The sequence below is a fragment of the Sylvia atricapilla genome, chromosome 6 (genome assembly GCF_009819655.1).
Source record: "Sylvia atricapilla isolate bSylAtr1 chromosome 6, bSylAtr1.pri, whole genome shotgun sequence".
NCBI classification, from domain to species: Eukaryota; Metazoa; Chordata; class Aves; order Passeriformes; family Sylviidae; genus Sylvia; species Sylvia atricapilla.
In genome coordinates, this window is record NC_089145.1 from 7269682 (window position 1) to 7286852 (window position 17171).

The 17171-nt window shown below is 38.7% G+C and overlaps 1 protein-coding gene across 6 annotated transcripts in view; it reads left to right on the top strand.

The window, feature by feature from the left end:
* The window catches only part of ANO5 (anoctamin 5), a 58326-nt gene that overhangs the window by 20083 nt on the left and 21072 nt on the right, over nt 1–17171 (top strand). For 3 of the 6 annotated variants that reach the window (XM_066320546.1, XM_066320548.1, XM_066320549.1), the window contains 6 exons: nt 5595–5708; nt 11203–11271; nt 12259–12543; nt 12905–13018; nt 15081–15196; nt 16550–16684. In XM_066320546.1, coding sequence (XP_066176643.1) covers nt 5595–5708; nt 11203–11271; nt 12259–12543; nt 12905–13018; nt 15081–15196; nt 16550–16684 — 833 coding nt within the window. Of the gene's footprint in view, nt 1–4542; nt 4588–5594; nt 5709–11202; nt 11272–12258; nt 12544–12904; nt 13019–15080; nt 15197–16549; nt 16685–17171 lie in introns of all 6 variants that reach the window. The other 3 variants (XM_066320545.1, XM_066320547.1, XM_066320544.1) reach the window with 2 other exon arrangements.

Below are 17171 nucleotides of genomic sequence, written 5' to 3' on the forward strand. Positions count from 1 at the left end.
TACGGCCTGCATGAAGTTTAACTGGGAATTGGAATGGGTGGTGTTAAGAGTCTTGATAATACACATCTTTAAAGTGAGCAAGCTCTTCAGTTGCGTGGATTCCTTCAGAGAAGAATGATGATGAAACCTTCGTGGAAAGGGACTCTGGTAAAATGGGAGCTGAGTGCATAAACCAGAAATATGCCATTTTCATTTTCAGGAGAAATACTTCACCTGTATGTTTGTCTACATTCTGTAAATGTATTTCCAGGAACATTCTACTTCTGAAAATACATTTATGTAATTTAGATATGTGTTTATAAAGTTATGTTAAATTCATATATATGTATAAATATATATGTTCATATTTAGCATAGCTGCACTTAAATCCATGTGTTTTTCCTGTAGCATGTTTTAATTCTGTGAAAAGGCAGAGTATATAAAAATTCCATGCAAACTGGGGATCTAAGTGAAGGTGCTAACTTTGTTTTTTAAGTCACTGAATGTTTCCTACCCTTTCAGTAATGGAGACTTTTCTTATATTTTGATTCAGCTCTCAAACCTTGTATTTCTGTCCATTTTTGTATTCTGAAAGCTTTTCTGCTGTGAATTGCTAATTCATAAATTACCTAGTTGCATTTTAATGTAGTTTTTTGGGATTTTTACAGTGTCTGTTTTACATCTAAGTTGCTGCGTGATTATGAAAGGTGTGCAGTTAATAAAATATTTTCTTGGTATACTGTAGCTTTTAAACCAGCAAAAATGTTACAAATCAATTTAATGTTGTAGTTTTGGGTAGGTTTTTTTGCCTGGTAAGGTAAGACTATGATAATGTAATTCCTTGGTGTGCTGGTGGGGGATCATAAAAACCATTCCATGGTACTAATGTAAGCTCTTGTCTTTCTGGTTAGTCACAGCCAGAGGTGCTTCCCTGTGCTGTAGCTAATGAAGTTAGTGGGTTCCTCCACCTCTGCTTGGTATTGGTTACGGCTTTGTTACTGAAAATGCTGCTCTGAACCACCTCCCCACAAAAGAGGTACAGGAAACATAAGCAGAAGGGGAAGGGTGCTCAGGTCTGCACCTGCAGTCCCTGCTCTGTGGGGTTAGACACTTGGGAGACCTTGAGGTCCAAGGCATTGCATTTGGGAAGGGTTTTTCTCAACACAGGCACTGCAGGAACTTGCAGTTTTCTGACTGAGTAGCAATCTGAAAAGTATTGCTCTAGGACAAACTTCTCTGTCTTTGAAGCATGGACACAGAGAGGGCTTTAGTATATTTAGCAGCAGAGTGTGTTTGGAGCAAGCTCCATGCCTCTAAGGTGAGAGCTGTGCTAAGTGACCTCTAAGGGTACATTTCCTGTTGGATGGATATAGAATCCCTCAGAGTCCCATAAACACACGGGATGAAATAATTCAGGTACGATTTGTACAGCATGTTTGTTTTTTGGGTACTGTGCTACCTCTAACCCATCAGGGGGCTGCCCACACTGGCCACGGTCGGTGTGCCAGGGGGAGCAGTGAGGCCACAGAGACACTGAGCACAGTGCTCAGCCCACAACCTGCAGCACTCTCTGTGCCAGTGCCAGGGGCTGCTGCCTCTTCCAGCAGCTGCTTTACCCTCTCCAGCTGTTTGCCTTGGCCCTGGAGAGGTGTCTCAGGGAGCAGGGCAGCCAAGGACTCCTCAGCAAGCACTCAGCACTGAATGGCCACTCCAGGTGGCTGTGAATGTCGTGTGGGGCTGCCAGCCAGCATTTATACACCCTGCCCAAACCAGTCTGGGCAGAGCAGACCATGGGCTCCTACAGCCTTACTTCATCTAGAGCTGTGCTTGGTTTCCTTGCTGACATCCTGGTCTCTCCTGTCCCCTGTCCCTGTTCAGTCAGGGTGTCCTGCAGCGGGGCTCTGGATTGTGTCTGAGGTGAGCGTTGCAAGCCTGGGTACTTGGAGGGTTGTTTGGTTGGACATGGTCCAATACCCCGGCCTCTGCTGGGTGTCCAGACAGAAATCGTCAAATACAGGACAACTATAACTGTTGATGTAATACCATATGAATCCTGTAGGTTTGCACTTATGCCACATGAAGAGAAAATGTGTCTCTTTGTGGTAGACCATTACAGCATTTGATGAGCACGTGTCTGCAAGCTGAGTGGTCACAGTTCTTGGAGAGAGAACAAGACTAGTGAGGCTGGAAAGCTATTACATGGTAACAGGAGGGCATTATTTGTGTTTTGAGCCGGTGGGTTTTGTAACTTGTTTTGCAGCTGATGGATTTAATTCAACTTTTTGAGAGCCCTGGGAAATGCAGAATGTTTGCATTCGTATGATTTCGTAGAATCCTCCAGTGAACTTGGATTGCAAGGACCTCTGGATGGCTAACCTCCTACTCGAGGCATGCCTGGCTTCAAACCCAGATCAGGTTGCACAGTCAGTCCTGGCCTAGCTTGATCAGGCTGTGTGATCTCTGAGGATGGAGATTTTGCAGTCACTCTGGGCAATCTGTTGTGCCCATTCCCACTCAACCACAGCCTCAGATCCAGTCGGAATTTCTCCTGTTGTGACTTGTGGTTGTTGCTGCTTGAGTTTTCACTGTATGCCTCAGGGCTCCATCTCTTCTGTAGTTCCTCACTGGATGTAACTTAATTACTAAAACGCTTCAGCTAGCTGTACTGTGTTGGAAAGTTTTAATATGGTTACTTGTATCGCAGGAGGAACACATTTCAGAATATTTTCTGTGATGAGATGTACCTTCATTTAATAACTGCAGGTTGTCGAGGATCATTAACTGCATTCATGCAGTTCTGGAAGGAGCTGTTAAGAAATAAGATGTACAAATCCGCAGCGTTTAATGATTCACTGATAGAACCTATGCAAATTACAAACTTTTTATCTACGTTAAACTTGTAGGTGCACATGTGTGCACAAACCTTCATGAATGTGCAGGACTGAGCTTGTTCTCCTTGTGAAATCCAAATGCAACAAAAATGGAGAGGAATAATTTATGGGTTTAATAAGCAGGCCTGTCAGTATCCACAGTGAATAATCCTATGTACAAAAGGAGAAGGAGGTAATGAGTATTCCCCTTATAAAAGTAGATCTGACAATGACAACTGCATCTTCTAAAATCGATAGTCACACCTTTAATTACTGAGGATTCTGATCTATCATAGAAAATGACCAAATTGTAATGGCAATGAAGATAAAATACTTCTTCAATTGTTTTGAATAATCCATTTATAACTATGCAACCCAAACAATTCAGGGTATTCCTTTGGCAGGAGCTTTTTTTTTGAATAAGTAATGCTTATTGTTTTATTTCTTCTTTGTGTATATGAATTTAGTGCACTAGAACAATTTCTGCGTTCATGAAGTCACTGTTTTTTTAATTAGTGGTTGGGGCAATTGCTAACATTGTAAGTTGTTAGAATGCACTTTGGAGTTCACTGGTGTAATGCTGAATAATTACAACACTTGATTCTGTACAGATGTTAGTGTGGTTCTGTGCACTGTTTTAACTTGATTAACTTAGTGTCTGAACTTGCAGTTTGCATGTAGTCACAATTACATTTGCAAAGAAGGACCTAAACCTCTAAGTACAAAGTGGAACAGAAAAATGCTTTTTCTTTTCTGCTATTGGATTCCATGCTTTTTGTGAGCCTTTTAGTCATGCAAGATGATGTACTGCATTTGGAAGCTACTTTCTGAGGTAGCTGTCCTGATTTCAGCCATACAAAGTAATCTAATTGATCTGCTGTAAATGTTTCTCAAGAAGATAAAGAGCAAAAAACCTGAGCAGAATTGCTGAAGAGGAAAGGCAAAGAGCCCATGGCAGCATTTTCAGGAAAGAATTCCTTGTAGCTTTCTTCATGCTGCATTGATTTGCAACAGTGGTTTGTAGCTCCCCAAGGGCTAGGATAGGAAGAAAGGAATTCTCCATAATGCATGGCTGCTTCAAGTATCTGATTACAGCAGTCACCAGGGTATAAATTACCTGAATTAATGAATAAAATTAATGAAGATGCATAAAGTTGTGCAACACTGTGGAACAATAGGATTTTCAATTATTTTTATTTAATTTCAGCCTATTTAAAGATAAACTCATGGATTATGTGGATATTATTCCTTGTAATTTTGTCAGCTCTGGAATTACATGGTTGCCATTTGTCTTTTGGTATCCCAGTGGGCCCAACCAAACAGGAGTATAACAGAAAAATGCATGCACTATGCATGAGCCAGTGTTTTGGTACCTTTGCTCTACACTCGAAACCACTTTCTTACTGCTCTTTTTAAAATCTGCTGAAGTATCCAAATGATGGCAGGTAGTATTACAGGAGTCATTATCCTAAAATGTACTTCTGCTGTCTAGACGGATTCCAGCCCAACTTTTACCTTTAATAAAAAAGACGTGATAGTCACATTATTTGCAGGAGCTTGTTCTTTTCTGATGGTTGAAGGCTTTTCCTAGCTTTGAAGGAAAGCTTTACTGTAGTTGGGGGGTGTGTGCTTGAAGCAGTTGGTTTCTTGGAGAGAAGCAGTGGACCTGCTAATTCCTTGTTGGTTGTTCCAGCAGAGTGGAAGGAAGTATAATCTGTTCCTGAAGCGACGTCTCAGGGTAAAGCAGTGATGCATGCTGCTGCAGGTGGCTTGGATGCTGCAGTAATAACATGCTTCACTGTGTGATGCCTCTTGTTAACTGGGAGCAAAGGTTCACAGTTGCAAATAAATATTCTGTGCTTTCTCAGGGAACACGCACATCCTTGCATGATATGAGGGGGAAAAGATAGATTCATAATACTCTGCTTTGTTCCTGCTCTAATAAAATAAAACCCCAATTCAGCCCTATACAAATGCACTTTTGCTGATAGGTGTGGTTGAAAAAATAACACCAGCCTTCCTCAGCACAGAGTTACATTAAACTGGAATATTTGCTTCTATGGAAAGCACTTTGCTGTATGTCTTGTGTGTGATTTGATAAAGCTGAATACTGATGTGATAATAAATAATATTACCTTATGAGTTAACTTTCCCAGCAGAGTGGGGTTACAGTCTTTTATTTGCCTGACATTAATTACTGTGGCCTAATAGTGAAAAAGGTTGATGCTGTTACTAAGACATTCCGGCATGTTGGGAAATTGGTATACTAATTGCCCTGTTACATTGATAGCTTTTATTAGGTGTATTTTTTTTTTCCCATGAAAGTAAATACTCAATGTTGAAACATCAGCTGTGTCTTTATGTGAGCTATTTTTACATGTGGTCATTGCTGAGCCATATGTCTTTGTGGTGGTTGATTTAGTGAGTCTTGTTATGTAGAGGAAAATGCATGGAATTTACATTTTGCTACCTGCTTCAAGTATTCACAAGTATTGCTACACTAACATATGTATATTTATTTTTCCTGTATCAGTTATTTATGTGTAATGCTTGCAGGCATATGTGGTTGATTCTGAAATTATTTAAACTAGATGTAGCCCTTGTTAAAACTTGCCCAAATAAATCTTCACTTGGAAAGAAACTGAAGAGCTGTGGCAATATGGGGAAACTTCTTTGCCTTCTGTTATATTTTAGAGGAACAGCAGTGTTTGTTTTTTTTAATTCATATGCCTGTATCTTCTACAGATTGATAAAAGACATCAAAGCAAAGATTCAATTTTCTTCAGGGATGGTGTCAGGAGAATTGATTTTGTTCTCTCCTATGTGGATGACCTTAATAAGGAATGGGAAAAAAAGTTGGTAAGTTTTTTCTTTTTGAAGTCCTCTTAATTTTTATTTATAATAAGGTGAATGTCAATTACTGACCCTTTCAGGTCACTCGACTCATCTGAAATAAAATTCAGCTAAAAAAATATATAGCTATGTGAAAAGCAGTTCCAGTTATGGAAATTTCTGTGTAAATTACTGTTGTTTGTCAGGACCTAATTCTATTAGACTTTTGTGTCTATGTTTATTGAATGGATTGCTCCTTGCTACTTAGTCTGAGCAATATATTATACAGTGCAGCAAAGAAACCCAAATTATTTTTGCTTCTTCATTTAACAGACTAGCTGAGACTTTGGAGAAATATTTGTACTTGTAAATACTTTCTTTAACAATAACTTTTTTTTCACACCCTTTTCCTGTAGTTAGAGGAGTAGATTCTTAGCTCCAAGACTCTGTGCAGTTTTCCATTAATACTTTTGAGACTTTTTTCTTAAAATATACTCTGGGTAACACAAACACAGCATGTCGTCCTGGAGCTTTTCCCTGTGTTTGACTTCCTGTCTACGTATGTATATTCATTCTTCTAGAAGAATATTTCAAGGGGCTCTGATAAGAGCCCTCCCATGTAACAGAGAACAAGAAGAAACTTTCCCTAAAATGCCAGTTAGTGATTATCCCTGAACTTGCCACAAGACCCAGTTGCCTGAATGGTAATAATATGTCACATGGAATTGGTTAATGACATCTGTTTGTTACATGCTCACACTGACATGAGGTCTAACTTGGCTAACATAAATTCAAGCTCTATAACAAATCCAGTATAATCAGAAGCAGTCAAGACAACAAATTTTATATGAAGAACAATATTTAAAAAAAAAAAAATTATTTTTTCTCTGTATTCGCTGCCTTCTTTCAGATTCAGGAGAAGTTACATTTACAAACTAGTCTCTCCAATATATAACTCCAAAGTTCATTCATGATCAAAAAAAATTTAAAAAGGAGAGAGACACCAAAAAAATCCACATTCTCAAACAATCATTCTCAAAGATAAGGATATCTGAAAAACGTAATTATACCAATGCTTATGACAAAATCATGATCAAAACTATTGTTCTTTGAAGCAAAGAACAGTTACAATCCATATCTTGTCATATTGAAGCATTTCGTAATTAAAAATTTCCTTTTGAGAAATCCTGTGAGATTAGACTGTTAAAAAGATTTGCAAATTGCTTTCATTCTTCATGAAGAAAATACTGTTTTCATTAAGAACTTCTGCTGCCTGTCCTTGTATCCAAATACAATCCAGTGTGGAACACAGCCCCTGCATCCTACTCTTACTACCTTAAAAAATCCAAAAGTTTTTCATGTTTTTGTTTGATGCTTTTCCCAGATGAAGCATCTCAGTCAGCTTTGCTCAGCTAGCCGCATTCCAAAGGTTTTCTTGGGAGACCAGGTTATTTGACAGCTACGATACCATAGGTTTATATACAAGCATGCTTTTTCAAACTCACCCTGACTCTTTGTCAGGTTCTACTCCTGGCCTAGATGCCTTCTTCTCCCCTGAAGCAAAATTCATTTGGAAAAGGAGGAAGAAAAGACCACTCAATGTAGAGAGAAAAAAGATGCCTATGCAAAAATTTGTCAAAGCAACTCTTAAACTTTTCCATTAGTCATACTTGAATTTATATTTAAAATGAGGAAAGAAATGAATACTATTTAGTTAATGTTTCAGGTGGGAAGGAAAATGAGTCAGATGGTCAGTCTAGTCTCCCGCTCATATTGTGTGCAGCAGTTTCCTTCTCATTGCTTTAGGGTCATTAGGGAGTAGCAGGAATCTTTGCCAGACCAGAGCCATGTCCATGGGTGGCATTATTGACTGAAGGATTCACATGGGAAAAGGGCCAAGAGGTAGGAGCTAATATTGTCCTTCCTCATCGAGGTAGAAATGCGCTTCCTAGGGGAAACATCTCTGTCTTTCAAAAGGCCTAAACATCCACATTAAGTCTTGTGAGATTTCACTCCGTTTATGTCTGTTCCTTGCAAAAGGGTTTGTGGCCCCATGGAGGAAGGTCAGTGGCCCTGTAGATTAACTCTGTGGTCACTGGATAGAACAGTCATGGAGATAACAAATTTTTTTTACACAGTTCCTGGGGCATCTGCATTTGTCCTGTAATTATGTTCAGCATAGACCTTTATGCAATTAGTATGTCCATAAATTAGAGCAGACTTCCTAACTACTATGCTGTTGTCTTTGTGGTAACAAGATTTAAATATTGATGAACAGCAGCCTCTGGAATATGTCTGACATACACTGCACTTGTTATTGTACATTTATCCTAGAAAGAAATGTTTCTTTTACAGTAGGACAATGATGCAGTCAAATGGAACAGCTAAGAATAGAAGTGTTCATACAAAGAGGAGAACAGTTATGACAAAGGGTTTTGTTTCCTAGTCTCAAGGAAACAGCTTTATTCTGCATTTCTAAGAATAGGATAAATAACTTCTTTGTGTGTTTCAACATAGCCCTGACAGAGATGTAAGAGACAGTCTGTTCATCTTCCACCACAGTTTCATGCAGAACAACTTTTTACTTTTTTGGTATTCCCAGATATACACCAGCTTCAATGCTTTTTGAACTTGCCCTCTATAAGCTACATGACTAGATCCAAACCACAAAGGTCTCTGAACAAAAATTAGGATTACAATTTTTTGAGACAATACTTAATATTATTCCTTAAAGCCTCCAGCACATGTGGAAATATTTCACCACGAAATGAAATGTATGTGAATGTGAAAAAAATAAATAAAATTTGTAAAAAATATCTAACAAAGTATTGATGTATGACCAGGACATAGTCTTTATTGTCCATAAGTATATTTCTTCACCAGAACTACAGAAGGGAGGCTTTATGAGAGGCAGCTGAGGGCAGTTGGTTCATTCTTGGAGAAGAGAAGACTGAGGAGAAATCTCATCAGTCTGCAATTTTCTTGTGAGGGGAAGAGGAGGGAGAAGTAACAATCTCTTCTCTCTGAGACCAGTGAGTGACAGGATTCAAAGGAATGGCATGAAGCTGAGTCAGGGGTGGTTTAGGTTGGGTCTTAGGAAATAAGGGTATTTTACCCAATGGGTGTTTGGGCACTGGAACAGGCTCCCCAGGGCAGTGGTCACAGCAGCAGCCTGACAGAGTTTGAGAAGTATTTGGGCAACACTTCCAGGCACACAATGTGACTCTTGGAGTGACCTGTGCAGGGCCAAGAGTTCATAGAACTAGAAAATCACAGAATATGCTGAGTCAGAAGGAACCCACCAGGAGCCTGCCCTGCATTGTCACCTGCAGTTGTAGCAGCATTGTTATCACAGTTGGGTTTGTAGCAGTGATCTCTGTTCCATAGGTACCTGATTGTGCAGTGTTGCATTTGCACTGGGCATGATAGTACTGCTGGACTTTGGATCTTGCTTTGTTAATCTTAGTGGGATGGTTCATTACAGCCCAGCATGTGTTTGATAATAAAGTCAGGCTGTGCTTATCCCACATGATGTGAGACACCCACATTATGTGGTGGATGTGGTGACTTAAAGAGCTTCCCTTGTGCCTCTTTGACTGCAGAGTGAGAAATATATGTACCAGGCATAGTTTATTAGGTTTGGGGCAATAAGCTTAAAATTCTTACAAGTGTACATTAGAAACAACCAGCTCTGGTCCAAGGATACATTTTGTGCATTTTAGGGCTTTGACAGTGATATGAAGAAATCCAGTATTTGGCAAGAAAAGGAGGAGGATTTTTTTTTTCAGCAGATTGATTTGCTTTTTGAAAATGTTTTCCCCATCAACTGGAAAGTACAGTACATTGCAGGGGTTTCAGGAGGGGGCTTATGGGAGAAGAGCAAGGTAGTAATAAGAGCATAATTTCTTTTAGAGCACTTGCAGTTCATCACACTAAGTGTATTGTAAGGAAAGATAAGTAAGATGGAGTCAGACCCTTTGGCTCTGTCTGCTCCTGAGCTGCACAGCTGGAAAGAGGCTGGCTGGGGTCTGGTGGCAAAGAACCCTCTGAGCTGACTTGCTTGGCTCTCTTCCAGTGTTTGCTGGAGGAACAGTACACACCAGCTTGCTTTGTCAGGAGAAAAAGTAATCCAGAGTAGCATATAGCTCTGGATGCTGGGCTTGAATGTCAGCTTTTCTATAGCATCTTAACATACATTCTTAAATCACCTTTTAGTTGTGTTATTCTCTGACTAATTATCATGTCAGAGTTCTCTCACATGTTTATACAGGTGCATTTAGGCAGGTTTGTAGGGAAAATAATGCATGGAAATGCAGCGTGTTCTAGAAGTCAGGACTTACCATATTCACAAGTTTATATAGCCCAGTGTTTAATTTAATATCTAGCAATATTTGGCAAAATCAGATGTGACACGTGAAAATGAAAGGCCACTAACACAGGAAAACATTTGAGGGCTATGAAAGCTGTTCTTCAGTCTGCATTCATTTATCTGAGTGGGTTATGCAGCCTTGAAATGCAGAAATGGCAGTACACTCCTCACAAGCATGCAGGAAAGGAAAACTGGCTGAAAACTATCATGTTTTGGGTTTTTTAAGTATGTTTGAAAACTGTGAAGTATGTTTTCAATAAAGGAAACATTAGACAGCATGGCAGGGCTTAGCCAGAAATAAATTTATGGTGTAGGTTGTGCATTTTAAAGAGGGTAAGGCTCAATATTTTGCTAAATATCTTGTTATTCTGGTAGTTCCTCAGCAAATTTTATATAGCTAAGAGGAATTTAATACAGTCTCTCAATAGGAGCAAAAATTATACAGAAAAGGAGAGGAAGAAACTGTTCTTAGTTAAAGACAGCACTTAGGAATTACTGTGCAAAACCAAAGAGAGTTCAAGAAGAGTATCAAGCTCTCACAGGTGATGCAGCCACCACGCAGGTTTGTTATCTCTGCATGAAGTCCATGCTGATTTTATGCAAGCTCAGCATGTGGTGATTTGTTGGTCTTATCAGTGATGTTTGTGAAATGCTGTTTGAATTGTCTGTAATCAGTACTTGAATATCTGTATCGGGCGTAATTGTGTAATTAAGTATACAAAATGAATAGGTGAGGTAAATAGATGAGGCTGTAAATAATCAGTCTTCCACATGCTTCCAGAGTTTTTTTCCTTTTCACCTTTCTCTTGGAAATATAGCTAAACTTGAACACAGCCCACACACCAGCCTCCTGAAGTCAGAAGTGCTCAAGACACAAGACTTCAGATGCTTCTCTGATGACCCAGAGAGCACAGAAAAAAAGCCTTTTCCTGCCCAGTGGGTGCCCTGTGGCCAGTCTGTGCAGTTCCTGCTGGGTTCCCACCACAGAGCTGGCCCTCACAAAATTGTGCATGGGCTGGGTTCTGTCTGCTTGCTTTGAGAAGGTCACCTAGCCTCAAAGGGCTGTCATCAGGGCAGCAGAGAGAAGTGAAACCCGGTGATAAATTAGTTGCTAACTTCATGATTTACTGAAGTGTCTTTGTTTCTCTTCAGGAAAGGAGAAAGGAATTTGAGAGCAACCTGCAAAAGGCTGGTTTGGAGCTAGAAACAGAAGACAAGAAGGTAAAAAAAAAAAAAAAAAAAAAAATTGGGACCAAAAGAATAGATCCAGAAATTAATAAACCACTTTCTTTCTTTGAGAAAACTTACAAATTATACTTGTGGATTTCAGTGGAGTGTGACTAATTTAGGGGAAACAAGGTTAATATATTTTATTTGAGTGCTTTTTGCAGATCCATTGATGAGAATTGTGGAAGCAGAATAATTTGAATTCAAGAGGAAGCTTTTGCTTCTGCTTTCATAAAAAAACCAAAGTCTTTGCCTTCATAACAAGAAGAAGGCAAAATAGCTGTGATTTGATTTAAATCCACATAAATGGGAAGTATGCTTCCAGCAGATTTTAATCCCACCTAACAATGAGTAGCAAGTTTGGAAAGCAATGAATGGATTAGTTATGCTCACTGGATGTTGTAATTATGAGGAAGGACTCTGTAACTTCTTGAGGATGTTTGATTAGTGGTGCTGTTTAGTGTAATAACTGGAGAACTGATGCAGTCAGCATGCCAGAGGCTGAGTTGGGTAAAATAACTCTTGATGAAGTTCAGACTCTGTAACATCCATAGGTAGGGAATTCACTGGGCAATATTAAAAACCCTTATGATTGTCAGCTTCTACTGTGAATGCACAGCGGCACTAGAAGAGCATACATGTTACATGAGGGTATGACAAGATTATTCTTCGTGTTTCCAGTGTAATGAGAATTTTCAGGCTTCAGTGTCTGAGATTAATATAGTTTCAAAAGTTTTTGTGAGCTTTTAGTAGTGCAAAGATTATTTTTATGAACAGCTAACCACTCAAATAAGCTTTTTAGTAAATATATATACATACACATGGAAAGTCCTTCCATTCCCCTCTCTCTCTTTGTTCTTAAATCTTTAAAAATATGTAAAAGGCAATTCACTTTATACAAAAAATATTCCCATAAATCTTGCAATAAAACACAGTTTGGTCTAATGTCTGATAATGTCTGATTTACCTTTTCTGGAACAGGAATCCGAAGATGGCAAGATTTTTTTTGTGAAGATCCATGCGCCGTGGGAGGTTCTGATCACATATGCAGAAGTGCTGAACATTAAAGTTCCCATCAGGGAAAATGACATTCCCCCCATGGTAGAGAACCCCCTGGACTGTGTGCTTCTCCCATTCAGGCTGCCTGAGAACGTGATGCACCCCGAGCCAGATTATTTCACAGCTCCCTTCAGCAAGGACAAGCAGGAGCTGTACCTCATTAATGATGAGAGCACTTTTTTCTCACCATCCATGAGAAACAGAATAGTAAGTATGTGAATTTGGCTGCTTGTGTTTGCCTGGAGGTTTGCAACATAATCAGAATATTCATGCGAGGAAGGAGTGAGTATAGGAATAGTAACAAAAGAAACTGAGGTAAATACAGAGAGGCCTGGGTACCTGTGCATCTTGCTTAGAAATGTAGAATAACTGTTGGAACTGATCTTCTGGATGTCTACAAGGCAATTGTGCCCCCAGTGTTCTTATATGGCATAAGGCCTTCTGAAGAAATACTTCTTGCTTTTGCTTGTTGTTCCTGCAGATTATACACAGTGCACATCCATTATAGGTATTTCTGTTAATGGCCATAAATTAGTAAAAGTCTGAAATTCTCATCCTTGAATCTCAGGTTAATTACATTCTTACACGTTGCCCATATGGAACAGAAGAAGGGAAGAAGAAATTTGGGATTAAGAGACTGCTAAACAATGGCACTTACACAGCTGCATATCCTCTTCATGATGTAAGTATTTCAGCTTTCTGCTCCCTCGAGCATTTCCCAGTGTTTGCACTCTTTTACCTACTGTGACATTTGCTGTTCCAGGAGATACGAAAATATGCTCAAACCTTTCAGTTTGTCCCAGTAATTGTTTCTGTTTGATGACACTCAAGACATACCTGTCAGCCCTACTATTTTGCTTTTATGTGCTGAAATGTTTCTTCCTGTGGATGAGTTTTTAGAATATGTGTCTGTCACATCATTTCTTTGGAGACTTATTCCATCATATTCCTGTAATGCTGATGACACATACCATGCAGTAGCACCTTAGATTAAAACAAGAATACAATTAACAATTAATACAATTACAATTAATTAATAATTAATTAATACATTTAGCAGTGTGTATGTATAGGGTGTGTACACACACCTGCTGCAGTTACACAGTAGTGCACACTGCCTGCAGATGGAGGAAAACTCTTGGGATCATATCACTGTGGGACTGAGGTCAGAGGAGTTGCCTGTACCCTGTGTGGAATGGTGACTTGTCCATCTCCCAGTGAACTTTAGGGTGCAGATACTGTAATACTGGAAATGTGGTAAGGATAGTAAATACTGTGTTTAGTTTTGCTGTAAGGTCAGTTTTTAATATGACACGTGTGGATTTAGTAATGAAATTCCATGGAGAAAACAGGAGAGAGATGGATTACAGTGTTTTACATGGGATTTTTCACTTAAATTTTTTTCCTCCTAGATGCTATGTTTACTTTTTTTGCTTAATTCCTGAATTGTCTCCATGTTTTTAATGGTTATTTCAGATGTCACTATGTTTAGTGAACTTAAGTTGCTTGTTTTTATCGCTGAATTCTGTCATAAGACATTTTTAAATACTGTATATGGATTTATATTTTTTAATTTATATTTAAAAATGTTTGAAAATGTTTCCTTAGAAAATCAAAATAAATTAGTGAATCGACATTCCTTAGGTTTTCATGAGGAAAGTTTGGCTGATTAGGATCTAGAACTCTAGTCTAAGCTGGGAAGCACTTTACACTGTTGGAACAACCAAAACAACCACAGTAAAAAGCAAGAATCTCTTCTATACAGCTACAGCCAACTTTAAATGCTAAGAAATCTTATGAAAAAAATCTAGAACTTGTGAGACAGACTCAAAAATCTTTGTCTAAAAATAGTTATTTAATCTGTCAGAATATTTTCAAAATGCAAACTTTAGGTTGCTTAAAATTCTGTTGGTTGCTTCCTATTTAGAAACCAATTTTCATGCTTTTCTTTGTGATTGAGAGACATTCAGAAAAAAAGGAAAAAACAAAGTGAAAAATTAATGTAGCCAAATATTCCTAGAAGCAGAGTTCTGTAGCACAAAAATAAGTTTACAAAAGCTGTCAAAAACTGTGGTTATTTTACGCTGTTTAATTTCTAGGAAAGTGATGAAGTTCCAACATTTTCTTAGTATATGACAGTTAAGATAATGACCAAAACTGCAGTCTTAGGAGGGGTGCAGAACTGATGGCTTGAGAAGGCTGACCTGAAAGAGAGGCTGGACAGAGCTAGAGAATAAAGCAGATATTTATTGAAAGGCCTTTAGGGTACATCTTGGGCAGATAAGAGCCTGACCAGGGCTACACACAAGGTGGACCCAAAATGGTCACAAAATGGCTGGCTGATTATGAGATCTTACACTTTTATAAGTTTTGGTCCATTTGCATATTGGGGTTTAATTGTCCAATTAAAGCTTCAGATTATGAAGTCCCATCCTTCTTGTTTTCTCTCTTCAGCCCACCCTTGTTTGTGCTTTTGGGCCTGAAAACTTGTAATAACTGTCCTTGGTCTCCAGCAGGAAAAGGATTTGTTTGGTCTCCCTATTCTGTGAAGGGAGCTTACTGACACTGAATATGAGGCTCTGAACTGCACCCCTGGGCAGCACAGAATGTGAAAAACATGAAAGCCAAAACTTAAGGCATGATTTCCCTCCTCTAGACACCATCATGATTCCTGTTTGTCTCTTCCAATGTAGTATTTGAGCCTGTCGATGAGGTGTTTTCCCCTTACTCTGATTTGCTCACAGTGCCAGTACTGGAAGAAGGCCAGTGACCCAAACTGTGACAGTGAGAGGCACACGCTCTACATGGAGTGGGCACGCTTCCTCCGCTTCTACAAGGAGCAGCCCTTGGACCTGATCAGGTGAGATAAATAACCCCCAACTGCCTGTAACTTCCTTGCTTTCCACTGTAATGGAGTCAATACCTTGCTCCTGCTAGGAAATCTTTGCTGCTTTCAAGATCTGGTGAGAACTGGGTGTTAGTTGGGCTCTATGTCCTGGGAGGACATGACACAGCGTTCTTCTGAGAAGTGGAAAAATGCTTTTATATCAAATTGTGTTAGTTTAGTATGGACAGTAAAAAAAACTAATTGGTGATTGGTTTGGAAGCTGATAGATGAGAAGTTCTCTCATTATCTCCAGTGAATCTTCTCTCTCTAAATGAACTAATAAAAAAGTACTTTATGTGTAGTAACTGACTAAAAGTTCTAAGTTTTGTCTCTTTATGTTATTTGTATGAAAGTAAACACTTGTGGGGGAGGAGGAGTGTTTTAATGGTTACATTTTGATTCTCATTCTTTTCCTTTAGTGTATGTTAATAAATCCGTCTTTGTACCCTTTAAGATTTAAGCCTGCTTTGCTTTTCTCCTGACCCTATCTCACATAGGAAAAAAAGAAGAATAAATACTCAAACCACTGCACTAAATATAGCAAACAAAGACGGGCAGACATGAAACCATTACACAAATCAAGTCTGTTTCCACTTAGCCAGTCCTCCTGGGGTCAGGTGTATTACAGATAATTCAGGTGTAAAGAAGCACATACATAAATACATAGAATATCTCAGATTTTTTAATCAATCTCTGCAAGAAAAGGTTAAAGATTTATATGAAATGTTGAAATTTCAATGCAGACGTGAGAAAATACTGATAAAATCAGTTTGGAAGCTTGATTCTTAGTTCTAACCCCAAATTTAAACTCACTTAAGATGTCTTGGATTCAGCTGATGTGATACAGTGGGACAGTTCCTTGTTTGTAACACAAGTGGTTAGTTGTATTTCTGTGGATTACTTATTTGTTTTAACCACACAATCAGAACTGTTGTGCTGTTTTATTTGTGTGACTCCTTGGAAAAATCAGAAAGTAAATCTTCAGTTACACTATACTGTAGAAAAGGGTGATTATAATGTTGGTTTCTGCTAGGAGGAAAAAGAGAACAAAAGAGACCATATATCCTGATCATTCACCTTGTTCATGCAGCTTGAGTAACTTTTCTTGAGCAGCTTCAGACCTCATTTTCCACAGTACTTCAATGCATTTACTCTTCTATTAGAAGCGAATTTTGCCAAATGTTCCACTTTTACTCTGGCCAGTTTGCTCTATTACTCTTTTTACTCTATTTGCTATATTGCTCTATTTGCTCTAGTTTTAAATTTCGCTTTGTGTTCCTGTTAATTGTTTGGGTTTGGTTTTGTGTTTTTTTTTTTTTTATTCAGAAAGTACTATGGTGAGAAGATTGGAATCTATTTTGCCTGGCTAGGATTTTACACCGAGATGTTATTCCTTGCAGCAGTTGTTGGCCTAATCTGTTTTCTTTATGGCTTGTTTACAATGGATGAAAATATGAGCAGGTAAGTATAACGCTGAAAATCTCCTGGGCAAAAGCTAAGCAGTGTGAAAACTTTATTCTTGCAATAAAGATTGTATTCTTGTTGTTATTCAACAGGTAACAAGCTTTTAAAGCTTGTCAGAGCCAAAAGAAATTTGTTCTTCAGCTGTCTTTATTGACTGCAAAGGTGATGGATCACTAATGCAGAACTTGTGACTATCAATTAGTAAGACTCAACTTGTAGGTGAAAAGCAATATTTTGTTGGCCATAGCTTTCTGTACGGGAGAAGCTGCAATATGTGAAATCCTAAGAGTAACTCTTAGATCTCTCAAAATTGTTTAAGTGTTTATTGTTGCCTTAGGCTTGTCTATTTAATCTACTTTCCAGAGCAGTCTGACCTTTTTGTGTAGGTCATCATTTGTAGTAACCAAAGGCATCAGTAAAACAGATCAGCAGTGCTCTTCCATCAGAGAAGGATCCAGTATCTTAGAAGCAGCAGTTTGGTAGT